We start from the raw sequence: 24133 nt of genomic DNA on the forward strand, positions 1-24133 counted from the left end.
TACTATTTAAATAAATTTCACAGCTACAATCACATGATGAACTTTATTCTTCTGTTAACTGAAGACGTTTAAATAAAGTTTACAGCTTCATTAAAGACTGGATGACAGAGATTAGAGTCTCTTTATTGAACAGTGATGTTTAGTCTCAGTGGTTTCTACTAAGTAAAGATAAGCTGACTGGCAGCACAACGGCCTCAAGTGTCCTTATCAAGTGTCCTTGAGCAAGGCACAGAGCGCTGATCTTTGACCTTCATATGGAAAGGATGAGGTGTCAATTCTCAAATGTTCTTACAATAATTTGAGTTTGGAGATACGTGTTAATGAGTGATCTTTAGAGGAGCTGGTAGGTCAACAGAGTCAGGCTAGCCGTTTCCACCTGCTTCCAGTCTTTATGCTAAGCTAGGCTAACAACATCCCGACTCCTGCTCTGTACTCAACATCTTGCTCTCACAAAACTAAAGTAAAACAGTCCTGTATTGGTGCTATGATTAATCACATTCTGAATGATACCGCGTCCCTAGTGACATCACTGGTTACCTGGCAACTTCTTGTCCACACATGATTGGCTGCTGAGAAGTTATTGACCTTATTCTATGTCCGAAGCAGGGCACTTCCATATCGAGTTCTGTTCTGTGGAAGTAAGATTACTTTGCTTTGCCTTTACTTGTCAAAAAGCTGTTATTAAGTTTTAATATTTAATGTTATAATAAGATTTTAATTAATCTTATTCAGGCAAAAATGTAACCATGTCGCAGGTTTCGAATCCGGCTTGGGGCCCTTCTGTGTGGAGTTTGCATATTCTCCCCGTTTTAGCGTTGGTCTACTCCGGGTTCTCCGGTTTCCTCCCACAGTTCAAAGACATGCAGGTTAGGTTCATTGTTGACTCTAAGTGTCCCGTAGGTGTGAATGTGAGCGTGAATGGTTGTCTGTCTCTATGTGTCAGCCCTGTGATAGTCTGGAGACCTGTTCAGGGTGTATCCCGCCTTCACCCAATGTCAGCAGAGATCGGCTTCAGCACCCCCGCCACCCTGAACAGGATAAGAGGTTACAGATAATGGATGGATGGAAAGTAACCATTTAGCTTCCCAATATGTGGTCAGTTTATCCAAATAACGCCATTTGGAATATTTGCACTGTCATCTTTGGAACTTGCAAATGCACGTTGACAGTGTTTTAGCGATCAGACAAAGGGTTGTCAGTCTGTAGTTTTAACCATGGGTAGCAAGGACACCACAACAACTGGAGGAAGAGAAAGAGGTTTTAAATCATCGTCCTGTGACCCGCTCACCGCTGTGATCTGATCATCCACCACCGAGGGCCCAACAACCGTTGAGGCTAAAAGCTCTAAACTTGAAACTTTTCCTCGGCTTCTCTTCAGACCTCGGAGATCTCGGTGTCTGGCGATGCCGCTTGCAGCAGCGGCGAGTTGGACTCGTGTTTCTTCATGTGCTTGCGGTAGATCCGGGCTCCGCTGAGGTTCTTCTTGCAGATGTGGCAGAAGTATGGCCGGGCGTCGGAGTGCACGTCCACGTGGTAGGTGAGCTCCAGGGCGCGGCTGAAGCTCTTGCTGCAGAGCGGACACTGGTAGCGGACCCCCGAGTGCGTCCGCTGGTGGCTCTTGAGCGAGCTCTGCTGTTTGAAGGTCTTCAGGCAGACGGAGCACTGGTAGGGCCGGGCGTCGGCGTGCAGCCGCTGGTGTCGGCGCAGGGCGCTGGAGAAGGTGAAGCTCTTGTTGCAGGCGGAGCAGGTGTAGGGTTTCTCCCCGGTGTGGGTCCTCTGGTGCTCCGTCATGTGGACCTGCTGGGTGAAGCTCTTCCTGCAGGTGGGGCACTGAAACGGACGCTCGCCAGAGTGGATCCGCAGGTGTTTCTGTAGCGACGACGCCTTGAAACAGTCACGACCGCAAACGGGACAGCAGTGTTTCCTTCTCCCCTCGCCGCCGTCGCCATCTGCCTCCTTCGCTGAGCCGTCTTGTTCTGTCAGAGACACACGGAGGAGACGATCTGTTAATTCATCTGGTCATGACATGAACACAGCCGAGAACTTCAAGGTTTCTGAGCTACACGAACTACACAACTTTCAGAGTGTACCATGGTTAATAAAGACGGAGATTATTTGCGAAACCCTCGTGTGCACAGAGATGAGATGAGAACGTAGCCGTGTGGATCTTCAGACTGTTAACACATCATCATTATCTTCAGTTTGTCTTATTATTCAACCTGATGACATACCGGTCGGCGGCCGTCTCCAGTCCTCTTCCTCTCCATCTGAGTTTATCAAACCGCTGACGTCTTCCTCCTTCACCAGCGAGATGTCCTGGTTACCATGGTTACCAGGTAGAGGTCTGGACTCAGTGGTAGGACGGTCCTCTGAGTCCTGGAGACAAAAACAATCTCAACTAACTCTTCACATGATGATCAAAATGTTTAAAATACCAGCTGGATGTCTTACCTGCTCGTTCACAACTTCCTCATCCTCCTCCTCCTCCTCCTCCTCCTCCTCCTCATCCTCCTCAGTCTTCATGTTGAGCCAGAACTCCTGTAACAGACGACATCACCTCATCAGCCTCAAACACAATTTCCATATTCATACCTTTCATCATTAGTGTTTTACATTTGGGTCCCATCTTATCCTATCTAGTAATACAGTTTTCATTATTTATCAATACGTTTCTCCATCTTGGATTTTGAAACCACATGTCACAGGAGAGGGTTTTACTAGAACCAGCATCCAGAAGAGAAATCTAAACCTCGTCTTTCTTTTATATCTTTGATTTCTTTTGAAATGTGCTCTACAAAAGACACTTTCCTTATTTAGTAAATCTGAATATGAAACAGAAACACTGATCTGCTGTAATCAGGATGAATCAATGTGTGTCCAGAAGCCTGAGGTCTGACCTGGTCTGCAGGATCTGCGATGAGTCCATCCCTGATGTGGATCCTCATGTGTTGGCGGAGGAGGCAGGGCCTCAGGAAGCTCTTGGTGCAGATGCTGCAGGCGTGAGGTTTGTTGGCAGCATGCGTCCTCTGGTGAGCCCTCAGGCTGCCGGTGGAGGTGAAGGTCTTGGTGCACAGCGAGCAGCGGTGCAGTTCCTCCGTCTCGTGGATCTTCACGTGCTCTCTGAGTGTGGACGGCGTCGGGTAGTTCCTCCCACAGACGGAGCAGCTGTGGAGCTTCTTCACGCTGCAGAGACCGCCGTCTGGAAATAGACCAACACAGCAAGTTCAGGATCAGCAGGACTTGGTGTTAACCTGAAGATACAAATAATCATTAAATCCATATTTTTTACGTTATTGACTCTCAGAAACAACATTTTGGGCTTCATGAACTGGAGAAGAGTTTTCATTACTTTGGATTTTGTATCTGATAAATAATTAAATGACAGTTTTCCAGTTTTTTGACAGTTTTTTGAGGTAAATCCTTTAATAAACACATTTTCATGGAAAAAAGTGAATCTAAATTCTTCATTGACTCCAGTTTAACAGTGTTATAATTATTATCTGCATGTATATAATGTCGTTATTTCAGTCTTTACTGTATTGGAAACATGAAGTGATGTTCTTACTGGTCAGTGAATGCACCGCTTCTTCCTCTTCCTCTTCATCGTTCAGACAGCCGTCACTGATCTGCTCCTCTGGTTTCTGTAACAAACAGCATCAGATTCAGCTGTTTGTGACATAACAGTCATCGTAATATAAACGTGTTCAATCCCAATAAATGGACCAGTTTAATCTGACTTCTGTATGTGATATTATAAACAGTACAGTTCTGCTTAATCACTGAAACAAAGAATAAATGACCAAGATGGCAATGGCAAAAAACCAAGACGGCGACAGACAAAAACAATGATGGCGACGGCCAAAAAAAGCAAGGTGGCGCGGCAAAAAAACTAGATGGAGGCCCAATTCCAAACCACCCCCGACATCCTCTCCCTACCCACTTCCACTCCGTTTGCGCATTCGCGTGGGGGGTCCGCCATATTAAGGGCCATTCCAAACCAATTCACGGGGAGTGGAAGTGGTTTATGAAACCCTCCAACAGCAAGCCTGCATCGATGCCGACTTAACCACCTGCCCTCACTGACGACGTGCAACGCCGCTTTGTGTTCGTCATGGAACATGCTCCGATGTCATTTCCGTGCGACTACCAGTACAAACATTTGTAACACTTGTAAACTGCTCAAACTGATAGGCATTTAATTTATTCTACTTTATTGTCATACAAACTTCAACAACATAAAGTAAGTAGATTGTATTTAGGATCAAATATACCCTTGTCCAGTCTAGAAAACGGTAGACATGTTCATGATTGTATATATTTATAATTTTTTACCCTATCAGGAGCTGTAGTCCCATAATTTATTATATCTTCAACTGTGCAATAATTTTGTGCAATATTTCATTTTAGATTGTGCAATAATCTTGTCTACACTGGCCTTAACACTGCATGTATTTATACAGAACATTTAAACTAATATTCATATTTTACACTGTTCTTGCATTTTTATAAATGCATGCATTTATATTTTTGCATATATCTTATTTTTCAGCATTATTATTTGCACTGTCATTATATATATTTCTTATTTATATTTTCTCATGATTTCTCTATTTTTATTTATATTCTAGGACGGGAGCAAAACGTAACTCAATTTCCCCCCCGGGATCAATGAATTAGTTCTGATTCTGATATTTATTTCCTTGCAGAAGAGAGGAAAGTTCGTCCCAAAGTGGCTGCTGTATTTCTACCCTCCACCTTAAAGAAGGAGCTTTATTGAGCTGTGAGTGTGACTACAAACGGAGTTCACTCCACCACGTAGTGGGAGGGTGGAGGGTCGGATTGAAATGGGGCCGGAGACTGCCAAAACCAAGATGGTGATGGCAAAATACAAAGATGGCGATGGTAAAAAAAAAACAAGATGGCGACAGCCGAAAACCAAGATGGCGATGGTAAAAAACCAAGATGGCGACAGCAGAAAACTGGATACAGCGTTCAGCAGCGGTCTACGGTCACTCACCTGGCCAGCTGCTTCGTCAGCTCTGACCTCATCGTGTCTCTGCAGGTGTTTCCTCAGCAGGCCCGGCCGATTGAAGCTCTTGCAGCACAGCGAGCAGGGGTGTGGCTTCTGTCCGGTGTGGAGCCTCTCGTGGTCCCTGAAGGAGGACGGCGTGGAGAAGGCCTTCTGGCAGAAGGAGCAGCGGTAGACGTTCCCCTCAGCGTGGGTCTTCTGGTGCCCGCTGAGACCTGTCCTGGAGGCGAAGCGTTTTGGGCACAGTTGGCAGCAAAACGGCCTCTCCCCGGTGTGCGTCCGTTCGTGTTGTACCAGATGCCGCCGCTGAACGAAACCGCGGCCGCACACCGAGCAGACATGGGGCTTCTCGGCGGCGTGTTGGAGCCGGTGCCTCCGCAGGCAGCCCGGCTGGGCGTAGCTGACCCCGCAATCGGGGCAGGAGTACGGCTTCTCACCGGTGTGAACCCGCTGGTGCGCCGCCACGTTCACCTTCTTTGAGAAGCGCTTTCCGCACACGGAGCAGCTGTACGGTTTGTCGCCAGAGTGCGTGTTCATGTGGTCCGCCAGCCGAGACGGGCGAGAGAACTCCCGGCTGCATACTGAACAGCTGTGGCGGCGAGTGTACTGACGGCTGCTTTGTTTTAATGCTGGTTGTCCTGGCGACTCGACGTCTCCTGTAGAGGAAAATACTGACATCAACATCTCAGAGAACGGTGACCTCTAACCCCTTTGATCCATACATCCAGAATATAAACTGTGACCTCTGACCTTCTGATCCATACATCCAGAATATAAACTGTGACCTCTGACCCTCTGATCCATACATCCAGAATATAAACTGTGACCTCTGACCTTCCTCTGATCCATACATCCAGAATATAAACTGTGACATCTGACCCTCTGATCCATACATCCAGAATATAAACGGTGACCTCTGACCTTCCTCTCCTCTTAGTTCTGCGTCCGCTGTCTCTCCATTCATGTCCTCATGCTCTGCTCCTTCTGAAGGGGACACGTCTCCTCAGGGACTCTGAGACCAGGACAGAGGTAAAAAATACTCTTGTTACAAGTAAAAGTACTAATACCACACTGTAAAAATTCTCTGTTACAAGTAAAAGTACTAATACCACACTGTAAAAATTCTCTGTTACAAGTAAAAGTACTAATACCACACTGTAAAAATTCTCTGTTACAAGTAAAAGTACTAATATCACACTGTAAAAATACTCTTGTTACAAGTAAAAGTACTAATACCACACTGTAAAAAGTCTCTGTTACAAGTAAAAGTACTAATACCACACTGTAAAAATACTCTGTTACAAGTAAAAGTACTAATACCACACTGTAAAAATTCTCTGTTACAAGTAAAAGTACTAATACCACATTGTAAAAATACTCTTGTTACAAGTAAAAGTACTAATACCACACTGTAAAAATACTCTGTTACAAGTAAAAGTACTAATACCACCCTGTAAAAATACTCTTGTTACAAGTAAAAGTACTACTCCCCCCTGTTGTTGTATTTGTATGGATGGCTGGTTTTACAGGTTTATTAGAGGCAGATTTCAGCTCTTTATGACTCAAGCGGAGGTTTAACGGTTAATTATTCTGACATTTACCTGAATTAAAGCAACAAATCAACGGTTTATCATCAGGTAACGTTACACCTGTGCTGTGTGTTCTACTACAGAGTCTCAGCCAATCAGAGAGGAGAAGAGCCGCTACATTGATAAACACAGAGCAGAAGCTAACAGCTAAGCTAGCCTGCTAATCGTAAGCTAAAGCGTAGCTAACGTTCATAGAAACACACAAACACACACCGGTACCGGTAATAGTTTTCCGTTCAGGGACCGGACGGCGAACCGAGCCGTTAAAAAAAGGCCCAAAAGATTAAGTAAGTATGAAAATGGTCCAGGAGTAGACGACTGCTTTGACCTGCTGATGCTAGCTGTTAGCTCCTAGCTCTGATGCAGGCGTCACACAGCGTCACACAGCGTCATACTGCGTCACACAGTCCTCTATCCAGTGAAACATTTCTTACAGAAGTTAAAGAGTGACATATAGATGTAAATTGTTCCTTCTGCGAATCACATCCTGAAACTTGCTCTCATTTATTCTGGTCCTGTAAATTTACATGTGAATTGTGAAAAGATGTCAATAATTTTATACTTGTTAACATTTTCTCAGATTTTGCACTGTACTATATAAATATTATATTTGGCTGCTATGATTACAGTGACAAAGACAGTAATGCATTTTTTCTTATTAATTTAATTTTAATTCTCGCAAAGCTCCACATTCACAAGTGTAAATTTACAAAAAAAAAGCCTAATATCTTTGTATTTATGAAAGAAATGGATCTATATCTATCAACAATTTCTTCCTCACATAACAAAAAAGCAATGAAAACAATGAATGTATGCAATATCTTTAATGTTTTTAAGTGAAATTATTGTCATACTCTTGCGTGGTCTTTTTTATTATCATCTACTTATTTATTTAGTTTTATTTAGTTTTTTTTGTTTCATTTCTGTTGTCCTTTTATGTTTTGACACAGCTCTTTGTTTATGTTTTCGCAATGCTTCTTTTGTATTTAAATGTTTTTAATGTTTTCTGCTGTTACTATGTATACTGTAATTTTGAAATTAAAAAAAAAAAAAAGGTCCTGAACGGCTGCCTAAGAGAAACACTGATTACTGTTGCTTATTGCTAATTAAGTTGTTTTTAAATATCAATGTTGGAAATATGAACCCAACGAACGAAGAGACAAACTTCTCAGCAGCCTGTCAGGAGAATTCTGGTCGATGTCAGGTGGAGGTAAAAGACCCAAAACACGAGTTAGTCCAGTGAAGCGCAGGTGAATCTACTGAAATCACACATGGCGCGTCGTCATCGCTCAGCGTTGCCAAGCAGCAGCTGCTCAGTGTGACGTCAGTGCTGCCGCTGCTGACCGGAAGATAAACTGCATCAACACTGAAATAACCATAGTAACCATAGACATACAGTATGTCCAGTAGTAAGGGCCATAATTTAGGTGAAAAAAGGTGTTTAAACAAGTTTCTATGGATGTTATGATGATATATTTCATATATTTCTCTGTTAACTATTTATTTATTTATTTGAATTTATTTTTGTACTCATACCAAGTAAATACATTTATTTATGACACCGGTCACTTGTTTACTTTTCTGGCATTGTGTACACTTGTTTTTTTCCCCCCACCTTTTTGATAATCTTAATTGTTTATATTTTGTTTTATTTGCACTCTTCATATTTGCACTTTTTCCTACTTTGTACTGCAACTGCTGCACAACAATTTCCATATGTATATATACATGTACAGTATATTGTATATACATAATCTAACATATACATAGTATATATATGTATATATATACACATATAATATATATATATATATACACACACATATATATACATATATACACACACACGTATACACACGTGTGTGCTTTACATTACACAAAACTCTTAATGTGTAAAACCCTTTTTGTTAGTTTTTAATTAAAATTTGAAATCATGAATATGTATTAATTTATCTTGGTATAATGCTACTGAAGTCCATATACTGTATGATGATATAAAATCATCAAGCCCTACACCACAGTCACAATGAAATCTTAAAATCCTACAGTTAAACAGAGATCATAATAATAATAAACCAGATCATAGTAATAATAAACAGAGATCAAAGTAATAATAAACCATATCATAGTAAACCAAAATGTAAAGACTTCATTCTGCTCATTCAACAGTGTGAGACTTTTCAGGTGTCTACAGCGGTTCTGATCCTCATCTAGAGAAAAACTGACTTCACTCTGGAGACAGTCACATGTATTTATTAATTTATTAATCAATCGCAGCGTTCCTCGTCTCGGTCTACTGTTTCTTCTTCACAACGTGAGCACAGTCATATTTTCCTCGGACCACTTTGAGTTTGACGCCGGGCAGGTCCTGCGTCCTCCCGCCCTCCACCAGCACCACGTTGTGCTCCTGCAGGTTGTGTCCCTCGCCGGGGATGAACACCACCGCCTCCTTCCCGTTGGACAGACGCACTCGAGCGCATTTCCTGTTGGCAGAGTTGGGCTTCTTGGGCTTTCGGATCATGGTCTTCAGGACCACGCCCTTCAACTGGGGACGGCCGAACGTGGCGCCGACAGACTTCGGAGGCGGTTTGGGCTTCCCCTGGCGGTGCATCTGGTTGAGGGTGGCCATGGTCCTGGAGAGGATGGGACCCGTCCAGACAGATGCATGCTGGGAGGCTGCGGAGAGGGAAACACATGTTCTGACCACCAGACATCAGGTTTTATCCATCAGCTAAATACTACAATACCCATGAGCCTCTGCCACCGTTACCACGGAAAACAGCCAGTCAGACGGACCAATCAGATCGCTAACAAATGCAAAACGCTTTGTCAGCACAGTTGTTAACACAACGCAGCGCCAGAGATGCTGAATTCGGCACACCTGTAACGGTATGAGGCAGTGGCAAGGGAACAGCGGCGAGGGAGCAGCAGGCCGACGACCCGCCGTACAGAGCCGGGGATGAAGACGGGAGTGAAGCTAACTAGCATGTAGTCCATCTATGACCTCTGACCCCCATGATAACACACGTTAGGTCACCACCCCCTCATTTGCATAATGAGACAGAAATGCAAAAAGAAACGTGTAAAAAAAAGAACACAGAAATAAATAAGAGGTGAAATGCAAAGGAAGAACCATGCAGAAATAAATACATAAATACATAAATACACAAGTTTCAAAATAAATAATAAATAAACTTAAAAATTAATAAAAATAAATATAGAAATAACTAAAAGCGATTATTAAACAAAAGAGTAAATACATAAGGGAATTAATACAAAGGTAAATAAATTAAAAAGTAAATTAAAACAGAAAACATCAATTTATGTAACATTTTATTAATTCATTAATGGATACATTTATTTTAACATTATTTTTGCTACATTTATTGACAAATTTCTTTTATATATTTTATTCATTTATTTTTAGCAGGTTACTCGATACCCACCGCGTTCATGTCATAAACTCTATAGAATAATAACCTTACAGCTGTTTATGAGCTGTATGAGCCCGTCCTTCCTGATGAAGGTTATTGTGGAGAAAAGGAGGTCAGTTATATTCTGTCTAAAGCACCACAGCTCACTACATCACCTGATGAACTCAACTCTTTGAATTAAACGCACCTTGAATCAGTGACGTCAGCGCCGGTCTCAGTGATGTCAGCGCCGGTCTCAGGCTCCACAGTGAAAACATTCCTGTAACCAACCAGAGGAGACGATGAAGCTCAAGATGATTATTATCTATTTATGAATATATTATTACTAGCGTCTCTATCTGGGTTGGACAAGTCAAAGTGTGTTTAGAGAAACAGCTCCAGGTATTTATTTCAATCTGTGTGACTCTAAATGTTCAGAAGAACAACAAGAGACTATTAATGAAAGCACTAAAGAGACTAAACTATCAATAAATCTGTTATTTTCCTTTTCAACACACTGACTGTCTGACAGTGAGGACGTTCTGACAGACAGATGAGTCGGACCAGAACATGTGTGATAGAATCAGATCCTACCGTCAGTCTGATGGTTTCTGCACCAAACTCTCTTTTTAAACGGCCCAACTTTTATTAACTATACCAGCTGTCCACACACTATCTGCTGGAACACAACTAAAAAATATAAATATATATTTAGAGTCCTCTGGATCAATTCAGCAGATGATCTATCTGCCACAGCGCATCACTCACATCAGTTTCTTTAATCACACTGGGATTGGTTAACATCGATTGGAGATTAACAACAGAGATTATATTAGGTGTCACAATCCACAATGCACCGTTTTCAGAAGACGTCAGGAACAAAAGTACAGAGGCTACACCAGAAGATGCAAACCACTCATTAGCAATAAGAATAGGAAGGCCAGATTGGAATTTGCCAAAAAATTACAGAAACAAGGCTCAAAAGTTGTGGGACAAAGTTTTATGGACTGATGAGACAAAGATGAACCTTTACCAAAGTGATGGAAAGGCTAATGTGTGGAGAAAGAAAGGATCTGATTATGATCCCAAACACACAAGCTCATCTGTGAAACACGGTGGAGGTAATGTCATGGCTTGGGCATGCATGGCTTCTTCTGGGACGGGCTCATTGTTCTAAAATAACAGAATCAAGAAGTAAAAGTTATGGAAAAGGGAACTCACAAAATAAGGAATATGGAGGATGTTTTTGAGAAGAGATGGAGTCTAACAGAAGGAAAAATATAGTTACATGGGTTAACACGCATGCACATATACATATGCTTGGAGATAAACCTGACGTTAAGGAGGATGCATGTGTGTGCCCATATAAATGATATTACTATATATTTGCGCTCCCCCCTTTTTTATTTTCTATTAACTTATTTGTTGATTTATTATTACTCTCGTATATTTGTATTATTATTATTGTTAGTTTTTTTTGTTATGTGTGGTTATATTTGTTTTAACTCTATTCTTTCTTTTTATCATTATTATTATTATAATAAGGCCAAAACTAAGAAGGGTTATGTATGAATAATGGTGATGTGTTTTGTTTTTTTGTCTGATGGGTCTTACTTGTCTGTCTGTCTGTCTATGGTAACAGTATGTCTATTGTATGTGTACTTTTTCTCAAACTCAGCTGCCTATGGATGCAAAATGAATTTCAGTGCAATCTGACAATAAAGTTGTATCGTATCGTATTATTTCTTTTCTTAATTTTATTTCAATGTTGACTGTTGAAGTTGTTTTCTCTAGTGTACTTAATGAGTTTGTCTACTTAAAAAATGGTTTATAAACTATTGTAAATACGAACTGTAAATTGCATATATGAAAACCTTGAAAAAGGGAAAAAATAAAGTATAAAAAAATAAAAATAAATGTAGTCTGGTGTTACCTTGGTCTGTGCTAACATGCGACAGGTACATACTCATAAAGCATGTCTAGCAGCTAACGGTAGCTCGCTAACAGAAGACAACACAGAGGTTATGTGAGTGTTTCCGGCTCCACATACCGGCTCAGAGGATCCCGGATCAACAGCCGCCACCGCCGGGTGATCAGAACAGAACCGGAGAGACGGACCGGGTTTATAACCTGCTGATCTGAAGCTTTATCGCATTTTGAGTGAAAAGAATCAATCAAGGACTTCACATCATGACGTCAGCAACATGAACTACAGTGCACCGGAAGTAATTCCTCCGATATAAAACTGCTTCCGGAATCCTTCCCCCATTATTACTGCATTATAAACTTATATACAACCTCACACCATGCCTCACTGTATATATTGTCCTGTAGAGTATTCACTAAACATAAATAAATAAAAGTAAATGGAAAAAAATAAATAAGTAGTAAGTAAGTAAATAAGTAAAAATAAATACAAAATTAATGCAAAAATAAATGAATTACAAAAATGTATATATAAAAATACCCATAAATAAATAAAATGGAAAATTAAACAGAAGAGTTAATAAATAAGGAAATTAATAAAAGCTAAATAACTAAATACATTTAAAAATACATATAAAGTAATTAAAAAATAAAAAATGAATGAAAAAATAAATAAATTACAAAAATTACATTACAACATACACACAATAAAAGGATAGAAGAGTAAATAAATAAGGAAATTAATAGAAATAGAAATAAATAAAGAAGCAAATTAAAACAGAAATATCAATTTATGTCACATTTTATCAAATAAATAATGGCTACATTTATTTTTAATATTATTTTTACTACATTTAATGGAATATTTATTCATTTATTGAGTCATTTATTTTATTACTTTTAGTTTCCCTCCTCAGGATAAGTCAACTCAGAGTTAAGGCTCAAAGTTTCTTAAAGCTGCTTTGTGAAACGGGGTCCATTGATTACTGAGCTGAGAGCATTCACTGAATCATCATCCTAACAGGTGATCAGCAGCAGAGGAGTAAATGAATATGGTCCGGCTCTGAGGTCTGGACAGTGGCGGTCCACCTGGTTCATCTAGAATACTGAAAGGAGAAGAAGTAAAGAAACAAACACTCACTGACCATCTGATGAGTCATTAACGTGTCATCAGGTTTTATTACCGTCGTCATATGATGATGAGATAACGCAGCAGTGGAACAACGTCACTAATACATGATGACAGTTCAGAGTTTTATCTAAATCAACAGTTGTGTACAGATATTGTCTAAATGTTTGTCAAATCAAAAGTTTCAGTTATGTTCAGTTATAAAAATAAAAACCTTGTCACCTCTTAAAGGGAAGGTTGAGACGTCATAAATAAATACGAAGCGTTCTTTTAGTCTGGTCACGTGATAAAACTGCTGTCTACATGACAACCGACATGCTGATGAAGACCTTGAGAGGTAACAGTCAGTGAGACGACTTTGACTTTGACCTGTTGATTTATGACCGTTTCATTTAGTTTTTATCTGACTGTGTTTTATGATGTTGTCTGAAGACATGTTTCCTGTTAGAGGTTTCATATGTCTTTCTCTTTATCTGAATAGAGAGTCATAAAGGACGGAGGCTGTCCTAAACTCTACCGACTGTAAAGCCGCATTACGCACATTTAAATCCACTTTAATACAGTAGTTCCCAACAAGGAAGTGAAAACTTCTGACTGACAATATACAATAAAATATTCAAAATGATTATAAATCAAATAAAAGAATCATCAGTACCTCATCATTTGCTGTAGAATTAGTTTACTCTAAACCGCCACAAGCACGTACCTCATCTATCATTGTTGTTTTTTTATGTCTGTTGTTTTTATTATCATTATTACTATTATTATCATTATCATTATTACTATTATTATTATCATTATTTGTATTATTATCATTATTACTATTATTATTATTATTATCATTATTTGTATTATTATTATAATTATTAATATCATTATCATCAACATAATTAACATTTTGTATTATTATTATTATTATTATTTTAATATGGGGATTATCTTATTATACTTGATTTTGTTTGTCTGTTTCTTTTCTTAACAAAAAAAGATAAAAAATTGTTTTCCTGTACTTTTGTACGCAAAATGTTTTTGTTTTTTTAAATGTAATACTAATAAATCATCATCATAGTGTTATTATTTGGTCAAACATGTCCCCTGTGGTGATAATGATATAATAATATAATAATATAATAATACAGATTATAAATGTATGTGTGACTGACTGAGTCAGTTATCAGCCGGGTCCAACAGATCAATGGCTGATTGATAAGAAGCTGTCTGAAGGTCTGATCAGCAGATCTCTGATCAGTTACACATTAAACAAGAAGAGGAGGAGGAGGAGGGGCAGGAGGAGGAGGAGGAGAAAGAGGAGCAGGAGGAGCAGGGCCTATGGAAAGGAGGCTGGGTCATGGGCGGACATGGGTCTTGGGGAATGGGGTATAACGCATGCACAGTGTAACTGAAGCTGCGGTCGTGCATTGCGATTTGCTCAATTTTGGCGAGGGCAGACCAGATTTTACTGCGAATGTGTTATACCCCCGAAGATATGACGCGTTGATGACGCGTGACCCAGCCTCCTTCAATAGGCCTTGAGGGGGAGGAGGAAGTGATGGAGAAGGAGGAGGAGGAGCAGGAGGAGAAGGAGACACTGGAGGAGGAGCAGCAGCAGACAGGTGAGCAGACCAACAGGTGAAGTCTCTCAGTCAGTTCTCTGTGAGGATGAAGATGAAGAGGAGTCTGGAGCTGTTGCTGCTGGTCACGGCGGCGTCGTGCGCTGCAGGCGTGCCGCTGAGCAAGGCAACGCAGAGGAACAAGCTGCTGCTGGTGTCCTTCGACGGCTTCAGGTGGGACTACGACCAGGACGTGGACACGCCACACCTGGACCAGCTGGTGGAGGACGGGGTCAAGGCCAAGTACATAACCCCCCCGATGCTGACCATGACCTCGCCGTCCCACTTCACCACCATCACGGGTAATACAGTACTAATACAATACAATACTGTAGTAGTAGAGGTGGTAGCAGTACAACAATACTACTGTTTAAGATAATACTGTATTAGGACTACATGGTGGAATCTGTGGTACCTCTACACAGTGGTGGAAAGTAATTTGATCTTGTCAAATCCAAAAATTCTCAGACGACACTGCTCTAGTGGGTCTACTTAAATAAGGCAGTGACCTGGCCTACAAAACGGAGGTTGAATCAAAACTTGTGTTCGGTCGATTATTTCTCTGTTGTTACAATGCTAATTGGCATTGTATTTTTCATCGTTGGAAAGCCTGTTTATTTACCTTCGCAATGATGGCCAACTTGTAAGGATCATGCATTTGTGGGATGAGCAGCACAGCTGATTATGTGGGTAGCACCCAAGAAAAATTTCCCAAAATGCTCTGCCAATGGTAAACAGTGTATTGTCATAAGGCTACCAGGAAGCCTGCAATGACTGCCCTTCACCGTCAGGCCCGTTTGATCTGGTGTCGACAACACAGTCAATGGAACCTGAACATGTGGGGGAATGTCATGTTCAGTGATGAGTCCAGGTTCTGTCTGCGAAAGTTGGATGGCAGGGTCAAAGTATGGAGACAACACGGAAAACGCTATGCTGATTGTTGCACCGATCGAGTAACAGCTTTTGGTGGTCGGCGTCTCCCTCACTGGCAAAACAAGGCTTGTCATCATTGAAGGCCATCTCAATGCAGGGAGATATCGGGATGAGATTCTGCAGCCAGTGGCGATCCCATATCTCCACAATCTGGCACCTAACTTCATCCTCCAAGATGACAACGCTCACCCCCACAGAGCCAGGGTTATCACAGACTACCTCCACAATGTGGGAGTAGAGAGAATGGAACGGCCTGCCAAGAGTCCAGACCTCAACCCAATTCAACACTTGTAGGATCAGCTTGGGCGTGCTGTACGTGTTAGAGTGACCAACACAACCACGCTGGCTGAACTGCAACAAATCCTGGTTGAGGAATGGAACGCCATCCCACAGCAACGTGTGACCAGGTTGGTGACCAGCATGAGGAGGAGGTGCCAGGCTGTTGTGGCTGCGTATGGATCTTCCACCGCTACTGAGGCTCCTGACGGTGTATTAAATGAATAAAGTGTAAAATAGACAATATGTCTTGTTTGTTCCTTGTTACTGATAGAGAGATCAATCATCCAATCCACCAAACAACTCAAAACAAGAGTCAATACCAACAGGAGAATACACTGTTTACCATTGATGGAGCATTTTGGCAAATTTTTCTTGGGCGCTACCCACATAATCAGCTGTGCTGCTCATCCCACAAATGCATGATCCTTACAAGTTGGACATCATTGCGAAGGTAAATAAACAGGCTTTCCAACGATGTAAAATACAATGCCAATTAGCATTGTAACAACAGAGAAATAATCCACCAAACACAAGTTTCCGAACTTTGTTTTTCCAGTTTATATACAGTATGTATGTGTATACTGTATATGTATATGTATGTATACATATATACATGCAGTCTATGTTTATATACACATACACATACGTATATACTGTATATACACACATATATGTATATGTATACATATATAAATATACAAAGTGTTTGGTTCTGATCTGGTCCATTGAGAACTAAACGTATGTCGGACCGTTTGACAAACTACTTCCTGTTAGCGTTTAGTGTTCTGTGTTCAAATGTGTCTTGCTCCTGTTTTTAGGCAGATGGGTGGAGGATCATGAAGTCGTCCACAACATGATGTTTAACACCAAGACGAACCTGAAAGTTTCTCACAAAAAGACCCTGACCAGATCAGAGTGGTGGGACAACGGAGTGCTGCCGTTGTGGATCACAGCTCAGAACCAGGTCAGTCATCCATCAGTGATTGATTACTAAAGATTATAACAGGATCAATATTAATGGTTTCACCAACAAACTGAACTGAAGAACATGAATACTGTAGTTTATTTCATCCACCGTCCTGCTGACACTAACAAACCTTAGAGCACCACATGTGGATTCATCCTCCGCTGAAAATAGTCCCTAACAAAGTCCCTACTTCCTCCTGTTGGTTAGATAGAAACTACAGAGAGCAGCTGTTTGAAGATATTACTGATGGAACTATGTACCTGCTCAGGTACTCCATACACTAGTACTCCTTTCACTACCTGCTCAGGTACTCCATACACTAGTACTCCGTTCACTACCTGCTCAGGTACTCCATACACTAGTACTCCTTTCACTACCTGCTCAGGTACTCCATACACTAGTACTCCGTTCACTACCTGCTCAGGTACTCCATACACTAGTACTCCGTTCACTACCTGCTCAGGTACTCCGTACACTACCTGCGCTCAGGTTCTCCGTTCACTACCTGCGCTCAGGTACTCCGTACACTACCTGCGCTCAGGTACTCCGTTCACTACCCGCTCAGGTACTCCGTTCACTACCCGCTCAGGTACTCCATACACCACCTGCTCAGGTACTCCGTACACTACCTGCTGTTTCCTTTTTTGTTTCAGGGTCTGAAAACAGCGTCCTTCTACTATCCTGGAGGCGGGGCTAACTACAGCGGCCAGGCGGTCAACCGGGTACTCGTGGAGGAGTCTGATCACCCGGACGACAACGAGACCGAGTGGCAGCAGAACATCGACATGGTGATGAGCTGGTTCTCCGACGAAGACTTCCACCTGGTGACGCTGTACTACGGCGAGCCGGACAACGTGGGCCACGCCAAGGGGCCGGACCACCCGGACAGGAAGAAGATCATCCGGCAGATCGACCGCACCATTGGCTACCTGAGGGAGGCCATCAGTCGCCATCACCTGAACGACAGACTGAACGTCATCATAACCTCTGACCACGGCATGACCACCGTCAAGAAGCGACCGCAGGTGGACGAGATCATCCTCAACAAGTACCTGAATTTACTCAAGCTCGCCAGCTTCGAGATCCTCGACTACGGCGGGTTCGGCATCCTGACACCGCGGCCAGGGAAGGAGAAGGAGGTGTTCGACGCTCTGTCCAACGCGCCCAATCTGACGGTCTACAGGAAACATGAGCTTCCTGAGAGCTTCCATCTCGCCAAGAGTGAACGGTTGCCTCCCATCGTGGTCATCGCAGATCTGGGATTCAACCTGAACTCTGTGAGTCTCCAGAATTAAACCCTCAAGTTTTAACGGTCACAGCTGCCGCCATGTTGTTTTTTTCTTCTTTATGATCAAGTCTACATCAGAGTGACGACAGGAAATAAAAGTAATAGAGAGCTGTGGAACGACATGCAACAAAGGTCCCAGACCAGACTCCAGAGGCATCGTGGTACATGATCGACATCCAAACCCGGCGGCCACCATGGGGCCCCGTATAGTTGGTGGTCTCACGACTTAAACCAGTTGAACACCAAGTAGAACCTTCACAGCTCCATTTGAAGATCAGCAGCACTACAAGCAGCTGTCAGTGAGGTCAAAGGTCAAAGACAGGATGTGACATGTCTTCATCTGTTTGTTTCCCTCCAGAGATTCATCGTCTACGTCAACAAAGGTGACCACGGCTTCCATAATGGAGAGATGGACATGAAGACCATCTTCAGGGCCTTCGGACCCGACTTCAAGAAGAACTTCCTGTCCGAGCCATTTGATAGCATCCACGTCTACCCTCTGATGTGTAAAGTGCTGCAGATCGAACCGGCGCCGCACAATGGATCTCTGGCGGTAACGGAGAAGATGCTGCTGCACGGCGGTGAGTCTGAGGACGCGTCCATTTATAATAAATGATTAAACAATCAGCTTTAAAACATCGTCTTACTCAACCGTATTTCACAATTAACTAGAATTATATTCTATTATGATTAATATTAATAATTATCTGAACACGTTAATTAAAGCTGGCTAGCAAGTATTGTTGGCTTGTTTTTTTAACATTGGCTGAAGAAAATACTAGTTTCTCTCAATATGTTCTGTCACTCACTCTCCAGGATCACGAGTGTTAGTTGAGAACGATAACATGAACCAATGAGACCAGATTACTTCAGGAGGAGTAGACAGCTGGCTAAGCTAGAATGTCTGTCTCTGGAACTGGGTAGTTAGCTAACGCCTGCTCTCCTCCCGGTGAAGTAGTCTCCTGGCGGTGAGGAGTGAGGCAGAGGGACCGTGACCCAGCGCTGTCCGCTGTTGGGCTCATTTTCTGTAGCATGCTGGAATTAGCAAGCTAAGCTAGCTAAGTAGCCAGCCGTCCAACCAGCGCTGTAAAGATAAATTGAGGGCGTATAAATCTTTGGATGCCTATAGTTAATTATCCTTCAGTAAAGTCAGTCAAAAAGAGAGTCGTACAATATCGACGAAGCGTTTCAGAGATGGAGAGAAAGGGTTGCTAATAGTTTAGCCTTCTGCTAACAGCAGCCAATGGCTCACGGCTGCTGTTAGCAGAAGGCTAAATATTAGTTTAAATGATCATGTCTGGTCTGTAGTGGGAATGTTACTAGTACTACAGTAGTACTCAATACTCATAATACTATGAATTCATCAGAGTACTTCATGTGGTTTTCAGGTGGATCACAGAGAGCGAGACTGTCTGTCGCTCTGCTGCTGTCCATGCTGCTCTTCATGTTCACTGTGCTCTAACAGACCCTGGATCAGATCTACAGACCCTGGATCAGATCTACAGACCCTGGATCAGATCTACAGAGCCTGGATAACATCTGGTTTTACTCTCGTCTATTCTGAAGTATTATTGTAATATTTATACACACTACCAGCTGATGACTGATTGTACTGACGCAGTAGATTCAGTCAGCCAGCTGTTAGATTTCTGAATAAATAATCTCGCTCTGTAATAATAAATGTTTATATAATAAAATGTTATTTTGTTCTGTATTTTCTGGTATTTTTTAAAGAATATTTTTATTGCAGATTATTGATGAATGTAGTCTACATTGGCACATAAAACAATCAGATTTTACATTTTTTTAATCAACTTTACAGCAGCGTATAAAGAACGTAGAATTCAGATTATTTGGTGAATTGTGTTGACATCAGTGTGTGAAGTCAAACTGAGATTATCAGTCAGTGGATCTGTTGACCCTCTGAAAGCAAATTAATAATACTGCAGCATCATTTACATTTACTGCAGCGCTCAAAGTCCACTTCCTGATAAGGTCAAATGACTGATAACGACGTGACGACTGAAACGTGCTCACTCACATGCTTATTTCATGTTTCTCATTTTCTATGAGCTCAAACATTTAATATCTGAAGAGAAGATTTTCACTCTTCAACACATGCACGCAGCCGCGCTACGAGTCACCTTTATTCTCTCCTCAGACAGGAAGTCGTCACCGTTTCAATGACCTGAGATCAGATTAATCGTTCAGTAAAGAGTCCGATCTGACAGACGCTGATCATCGTCATCAAAAGATGGATTTATTTAAACTTTAAGAAGACGACATCATTCAGTTGGCTGCAGGCAACGAGGTGAGAAACAACAGTGAAACACGCACGCACACACGCACGCACACACACACAAACAGAAACACATATAGATCAGCATGATGGATTAAATAAAAACTGCTTCATAAAAGCAGAAACATTTAAAACGATGAAATTAATCTTCAGATCATCAGATCAGAAACAATCAGGCGTTCAATGAGGCTTCAGCAGCCAATCACAGCGCAGCAGCGGACCGCCAGAGAAACCTCAGGAAGCTATATCCAGATGTGGCGGCCATATTTGCTCCCAGTGGCGGAGTCTCCGTGTTTCACCATAAAACGATGAGAAAATAAAACCTTCGTCCGAGAAAACGCAGGGGCGAGGCGACGCCTGATTGGTCGCCCCACGACCTTTCACTTCAGCTCAGAGAAGACGGAGGGCTGCCGTATCCAATCAGCAGCCTCATCCTCCAACGGCGCGGCCTGCTGGCGGGGGATCATAGCGACGTCTCAGCATCCACGACCCTCCGAGTGTCCTCGCTGTCCACAGTTATCTGGACGCTCGGCAGCGTCTCCTGACTGCAACACACAACAACAACTTAACAGGACATGTTGCTGGACAGACTGAAGGACGTAGGATTCACAGAGGAAGGTCTGTGGTATGGTCTAGAACAGTTCGACAGCTACTTCAATCTGTGAGAGCAGAGGGTTTCCTGTCTGACCCGCTGTCCCTGTCTAAAGGTGTTCCTCAGGGGTCCATTCTAGGTCCGATCCTATTTAAGATCTACATAAATAAAAACTTGTGTTAAATGTTGGCAAGGAAAAACTGTCATGGTCATTTTCAAAGGGGTCACTTGACCTCTGACCTCAAGATAAGTGAATGAAAATGGGTTCTCTGGGTACCCACGAGTCTCCCCTTTACAGACATGTCCACTTTATGATAATCACATGCAGTTTGGGGCAAGTCATAGTCAAGTCAGCACACTGACAGCTGTTGTTGCCTGTTGGGCTGCAGTTTGCCATGTTGTGATTTGAGCATATTTTTATGCTAAATGCAGTACCTGTGAGGGTTTCTGGACAATATTAGTCATTGTTTTGTGTTGTTAACTGATTTACAATAATAAATATACATATATACATTTGCATAAAGCAGAATATTTGTCCACTCCCATGTTGATAAGAGTATTAAATACTTGACAAATCTCCCTTTAAGGTACATTTAGAAAAGATAAAAATGTGTGATTAAAGTGTGATTAATCGTAATTAAATATTTTAATGGATTGACAGCCCTAATATACATATATATATATATAATATGTATATTATATATATATTATATATATATAATATATATATATATATATTATATATATTATATATATATATATATTATATGAAAATGAGGCATTATCTAATACTAACTGTTGGTGAATTTAGGAGAAATCTACAGACAGAAATAGACAGAAAGTAATAAAATAGATGTTTTCTTTCCAGACGAAGACGTTATAGAAGCAGAATAAACCAAAATCTAAAAAATGACTGCAGTGTCAGTTTTGGTCAGTTTTATGTTGAATGCTTTTTCTGCTCCATCTTCAGGATATTTTCTCATATCGTCTTATATATATATATATATATATATATATATATATATATATATATATATATATATATATATATATATATATATATATATATATACATATATATATATATATATATATATATATACATATATATATATATATATATATATACATATATATATATATATATATATATAAATATATATATATATATATATATATATATATGTATATATATATACATATATATACATACACCGATCAGCCAGAAAATTAAGTCCACTGACGGGTAAAGTAAATAACATTGATTATCTCGTTACAATGGCACCTGGCAGTGGGTGGGATATATCATATTACACTTTTAAATAGAAGTGTACATATTTATTCAGTAGAATCAGTTTGAGTTTCCAAATAATCCAAAATTGTGCAATATCAAATATCGTAATTTACGTCACTCTTTAAAGGGATGTATTCCCAGTAAATGCTGCCGTGGACTGGAACTACTTCTTTTTTATTTAATTCACAATTAACACAAATTCTGAGAATTAAAGTCTCTTTCTGCACCAATCATTTTAAACACTATAATATAGATAGATGAATAATCCATAATCTAGCAGGGTCCTGTGAGTCTTGTACCTGTTGCTGTGTTTCTGAGCTTTGCTGCTGTCAGACTTCATGGTAACTGATTTCCAAATGCCGCTTTTGGCCATTTCATCAGAGATGTTCACCTGCGACGGGTCCACGCTGCACACACACACACACACACACACACACACACACACATTAGTCGGTGTTAACGGGGGTCACAGCGCTGTGATGTCATCGACTCACCATCCCTTCAGCTCTCTGATGGGGAAGCTGATGACGTTTCCTGTGTGGTACGGCGGATCGTCCTCCTCCTCCAGCATCCGCCGGGCGTCCTGAAACACAAACAGCAGCATCAGTGAAGCAGAGTCACATCGTTTCTAGGGTTTCAGCTGAGCGCCTCACCTCCTTCTCCTTCTCCTTCTTCTTCTTGTCGTCGTCCCTCTTCTTCTTGCTCTCTGGTATCAGGTCGTCCAGCCAGCTCAGCTCTCTCTTGGTGAAGCAGAAGTCCAGAAGCTTCCGGATGAACACCAGAGCCAGAACCTGCCCGGCAACAGGAGACCAGTTATAGTATTAATAGAATAAAACACGTCCTCTCTGTTGTCCTTCATCTCACCATCATGGGGAAGACGACGGCGGCGGCCGAGGCCTTGATGGTCCAGAGGATGATCAGGCAGGACAGCTGCACCCCGGTGAAGATGTGGACCTTCCACAAGGGGACGTAGCGCAGGTAGATCAGGTCCGGCTGGTGTTTGGCCGGCATGCCGAACAGTTTTATCCGGTCAAACAGCTGCAGGACAGACAGACGGACGGACATGGCGTCAGAGACACAGACGGATGCAGCTGTAGCAGGACGGACAGACGGACACGGAGACACACCTGAATGCCTTTGAGCGAGGACACGCCCATGTAGAGGAAGACTCCGTACAGGACCGGCATCGGGATGAACTGGAGGACAGAAGAGACATTCGACAGTTGGACGGAGGCGGACGGGGCTGTTGTCTATCTATCTCTGCGAGGACCACAGGTGTGACGCTCACCTTGAGGGCGGAGGTCATGAAGACGGAGCAGCCCATCAGAACGAAGATCATGAAGCCGGTGACTCTCTGCTCTCTGATGCCCAGAAATTTTGGCTGCTCGCCCGGCGCCGCGCAGCCCGACTCCAGCTTCAGACTGTTGACGTGGGAGATGGAGAGCACGGTCGCCGCCACGAACCACGGCAGGCCCATGATGGAGCAGATGCCCAGCATCACCGCCACCACCAGCAGGTCCAGGTGGTAACCACAGCCTTTCTGCAACAGGAACACAGGCCATCACTGAGCTGCTGTCACAGACAAACCTGTCCATGTCCACCTGTCCTGACCTTGAGTTTGTTCTCCTTCCTGTTGACGATGACGGCGGTGATCTGCTGGTCCATGAAGATGAGGATGGTGCAGAGCAGAGCGGGGACGGCAGCAACCAGCAGCGTCCACCAGGGGTTCGGTCCCAGCGGAGAGATCAGCCACCCTCGATTGCTGGACGTGGGCTGAACAGACCA

The 24133-nt window shown here is 42.1% G+C and overlaps 4 protein-coding genes across 16 annotated transcripts in view; 1 reads left to right on the forward strand and 3 right to left on the reverse strand.

Moving 5' to 3' along the window:
* Nucleotides 1-24: 24 nt before the first annotated feature.
* On the reverse strand, nt 25-22153 carry LOC119497745 (zinc finger protein 70-like). Of its 10 annotated transcripts, none has more exons than XM_037786103.1 (10): nt 22128-22153; nt 10945-10946; nt 7767-8214; nt 5857-6041; nt 5018-5729; nt 3566-3641; nt 2898-3199; nt 2452-2538; nt 2232-2376; nt 25-1976 (listed from the first exon to the last, which is right to left on the reverse strand). In XM_037786103.1, the coding sequence occupies exons 4-10, from the start codon at nt 5991-5993 to the stop codon at nt 1375-1377; spliced, it is 2061 nt and encodes a 686-aa protein (XP_037642031.1). In that variant the 5' UTR covers nt 5994-6041; nt 7767-8214; nt 10945-10946; nt 22128-22153; the 3' UTR covers nt 25-1374. The 10 variants fall into 10 exon arrangements, with proteins under 10 accessions (XP_037642031.1, XP_037642035.1, XP_037642028.1 ...); XM_037786107.1 differs by having other exon boundaries at nt 5018-5685; nt 5951-6041; nt 22128-22152; XM_037786100.1 differs by lacking the exons at nt 7767-8214; nt 10945-10946; nt 22128-22153 and adding an exon at nt 6838-7140.
* Nucleotides 8856-12268, reverse strand: mrps12 (mitochondrial ribosomal protein S12). The gene is made up of 3 exons (XM_037786113.1): nt 12082-12268; nt 10240-10311; nt 8856-9294 (listed from the first exon to the last, which is right to left on the reverse strand). The coding sequence occupies exons 2-3, from the start codon at nt 10307-10309 to the stop codon at nt 8912-8914; spliced, it is 453 nt and encodes a 150-aa protein (XP_037642041.1). The 5' UTR covers nt 10310-10311; nt 12082-12268; the 3' UTR covers nt 8856-8911.
* Nucleotides 12795-19877, forward strand: zgc:153896 (uncharacterized protein LOC569930 homolog). 2 transcript variants are annotated; one of them, XM_037786111.1, is made up of 5 exons: nt 12795-13423; nt 16727-16872; nt 17529-18152; nt 18522-18744; nt 19552-19877. In XM_037786111.1, exons 1-5 carry the CDS (start codon nt 13390-13392, stop codon nt 19623-19625), a joined length of 1101 nt encoding a protein of 366 aa, XP_037642039.1. In that variant the 5' UTR covers nt 12795-13389; the 3' UTR covers nt 19626-19877. The 2 variants fall into 2 exon arrangements, with proteins under 2 accessions (XP_037642039.1, XP_037642038.1); XM_037786110.1 differs by lacking the exon at nt 12795-13423 and adding an exon at nt 14602-14998.
* LOC119497744 (sodium bicarbonate cotransporter 3-like) overlaps nt 20299-24133 on the reverse strand; it is a 45498-nt gene continuing 41663 nt past the window's right edge. For 2 of the 3 annotated variants that reach the window (XM_037786097.1, XM_037786098.1), the window contains 8 exons: nt 23960-24121; nt 23637-23888; nt 23476-23544; nt 23213-23386; nt 23002-23139; nt 22843-22931; nt 22648-22755; nt 20871-21007 (listed from right to left, as the gene is read on the reverse strand). In XM_037786097.1, coding sequence (XP_037642025.1) covers nt 20926-21007; nt 22648-22755; nt 22843-22931; nt 23002-23139; nt 23213-23386; nt 23476-23544; nt 23637-23888; nt 23960-24121 — 1074 coding nt within the window. In that variant the 3' untranslated portion in view covers nt 20871-20925. Of the gene's footprint in view, nt 21008-22647; nt 22756-22842; nt 22932-23001; nt 23140-23212; nt 23387-23475; nt 23545-23636; nt 23889-23959; nt 24122-24133 lie in introns of all 3 variants that reach the window. The other variant, XM_037786096.1, reaches the window with a different exon arrangement.

Source organism: Sebastes umbrosus, chromosome 11, assembly GCF_015220745.1.
Source record: "Sebastes umbrosus isolate fSebUmb1 chromosome 11, fSebUmb1.pri, whole genome shotgun sequence".
Lineage (NCBI taxonomy): Eukaryota > Metazoa > Chordata > Actinopteri > Perciformes > Sebastidae > Sebastes > Sebastes umbrosus.

Coding starts and splice junctions, on each gene's coding strand:
- LOC119497745 (XM_037786103.1), bottom strand. CDS start 5,993: ATGAATGGAGAGACAGCGGACGCAGAACTAAGAGGAGAGGAAGGTCAG. Junction 3,642..5,017: donor CTGACGAAGCAGCTGGCCAG/GTGAGTGACCGT, acceptor TGTTTGTTACAG/AAACCAGAGGAGCAGATCAG. Junction 2,539..2,897: donor TCGCAGATCCTGCAGACCAG/GTCAGACCTCAG, acceptor CGTCTGTTACAG/GAGTTCTGGCTCAACATGAA.
- mrps12 (XM_037786113.1), bottom strand. CDS start 10,309: ATGTTTTCACTGTGGAGCCTGAGACCGGCGCTGACATCACTGAGACCG. Junction 9,295..10,239: donor GCTGACGTCACTGATTCAAG/GTGCGTTTAATT, acceptor CCCTCTCCGCAG/CCTCCCAGCATGCATCTGTC.
- zgc:153896 (XM_037786110.1), top strand. CDS start 14,746: ATGAAGATGAAGAGGAGTCTGGAGCTGTTGCTGCTGGTCACGGCGGCG. Junction 18,153..18,521: donor TGGGATTCAACCTGAACTCT/GTGAGTCTCCAG, acceptor GTTTCCCTCCAG/AGATTCATCGTCTACGTCAA. Junction 18,745..19,551: donor GAAGATGCTGCTGCACGGCG/GTGAGTCTGAGG, acceptor TGTGGTTTTCAG/GTGGATCACAGAGAGCGAGA.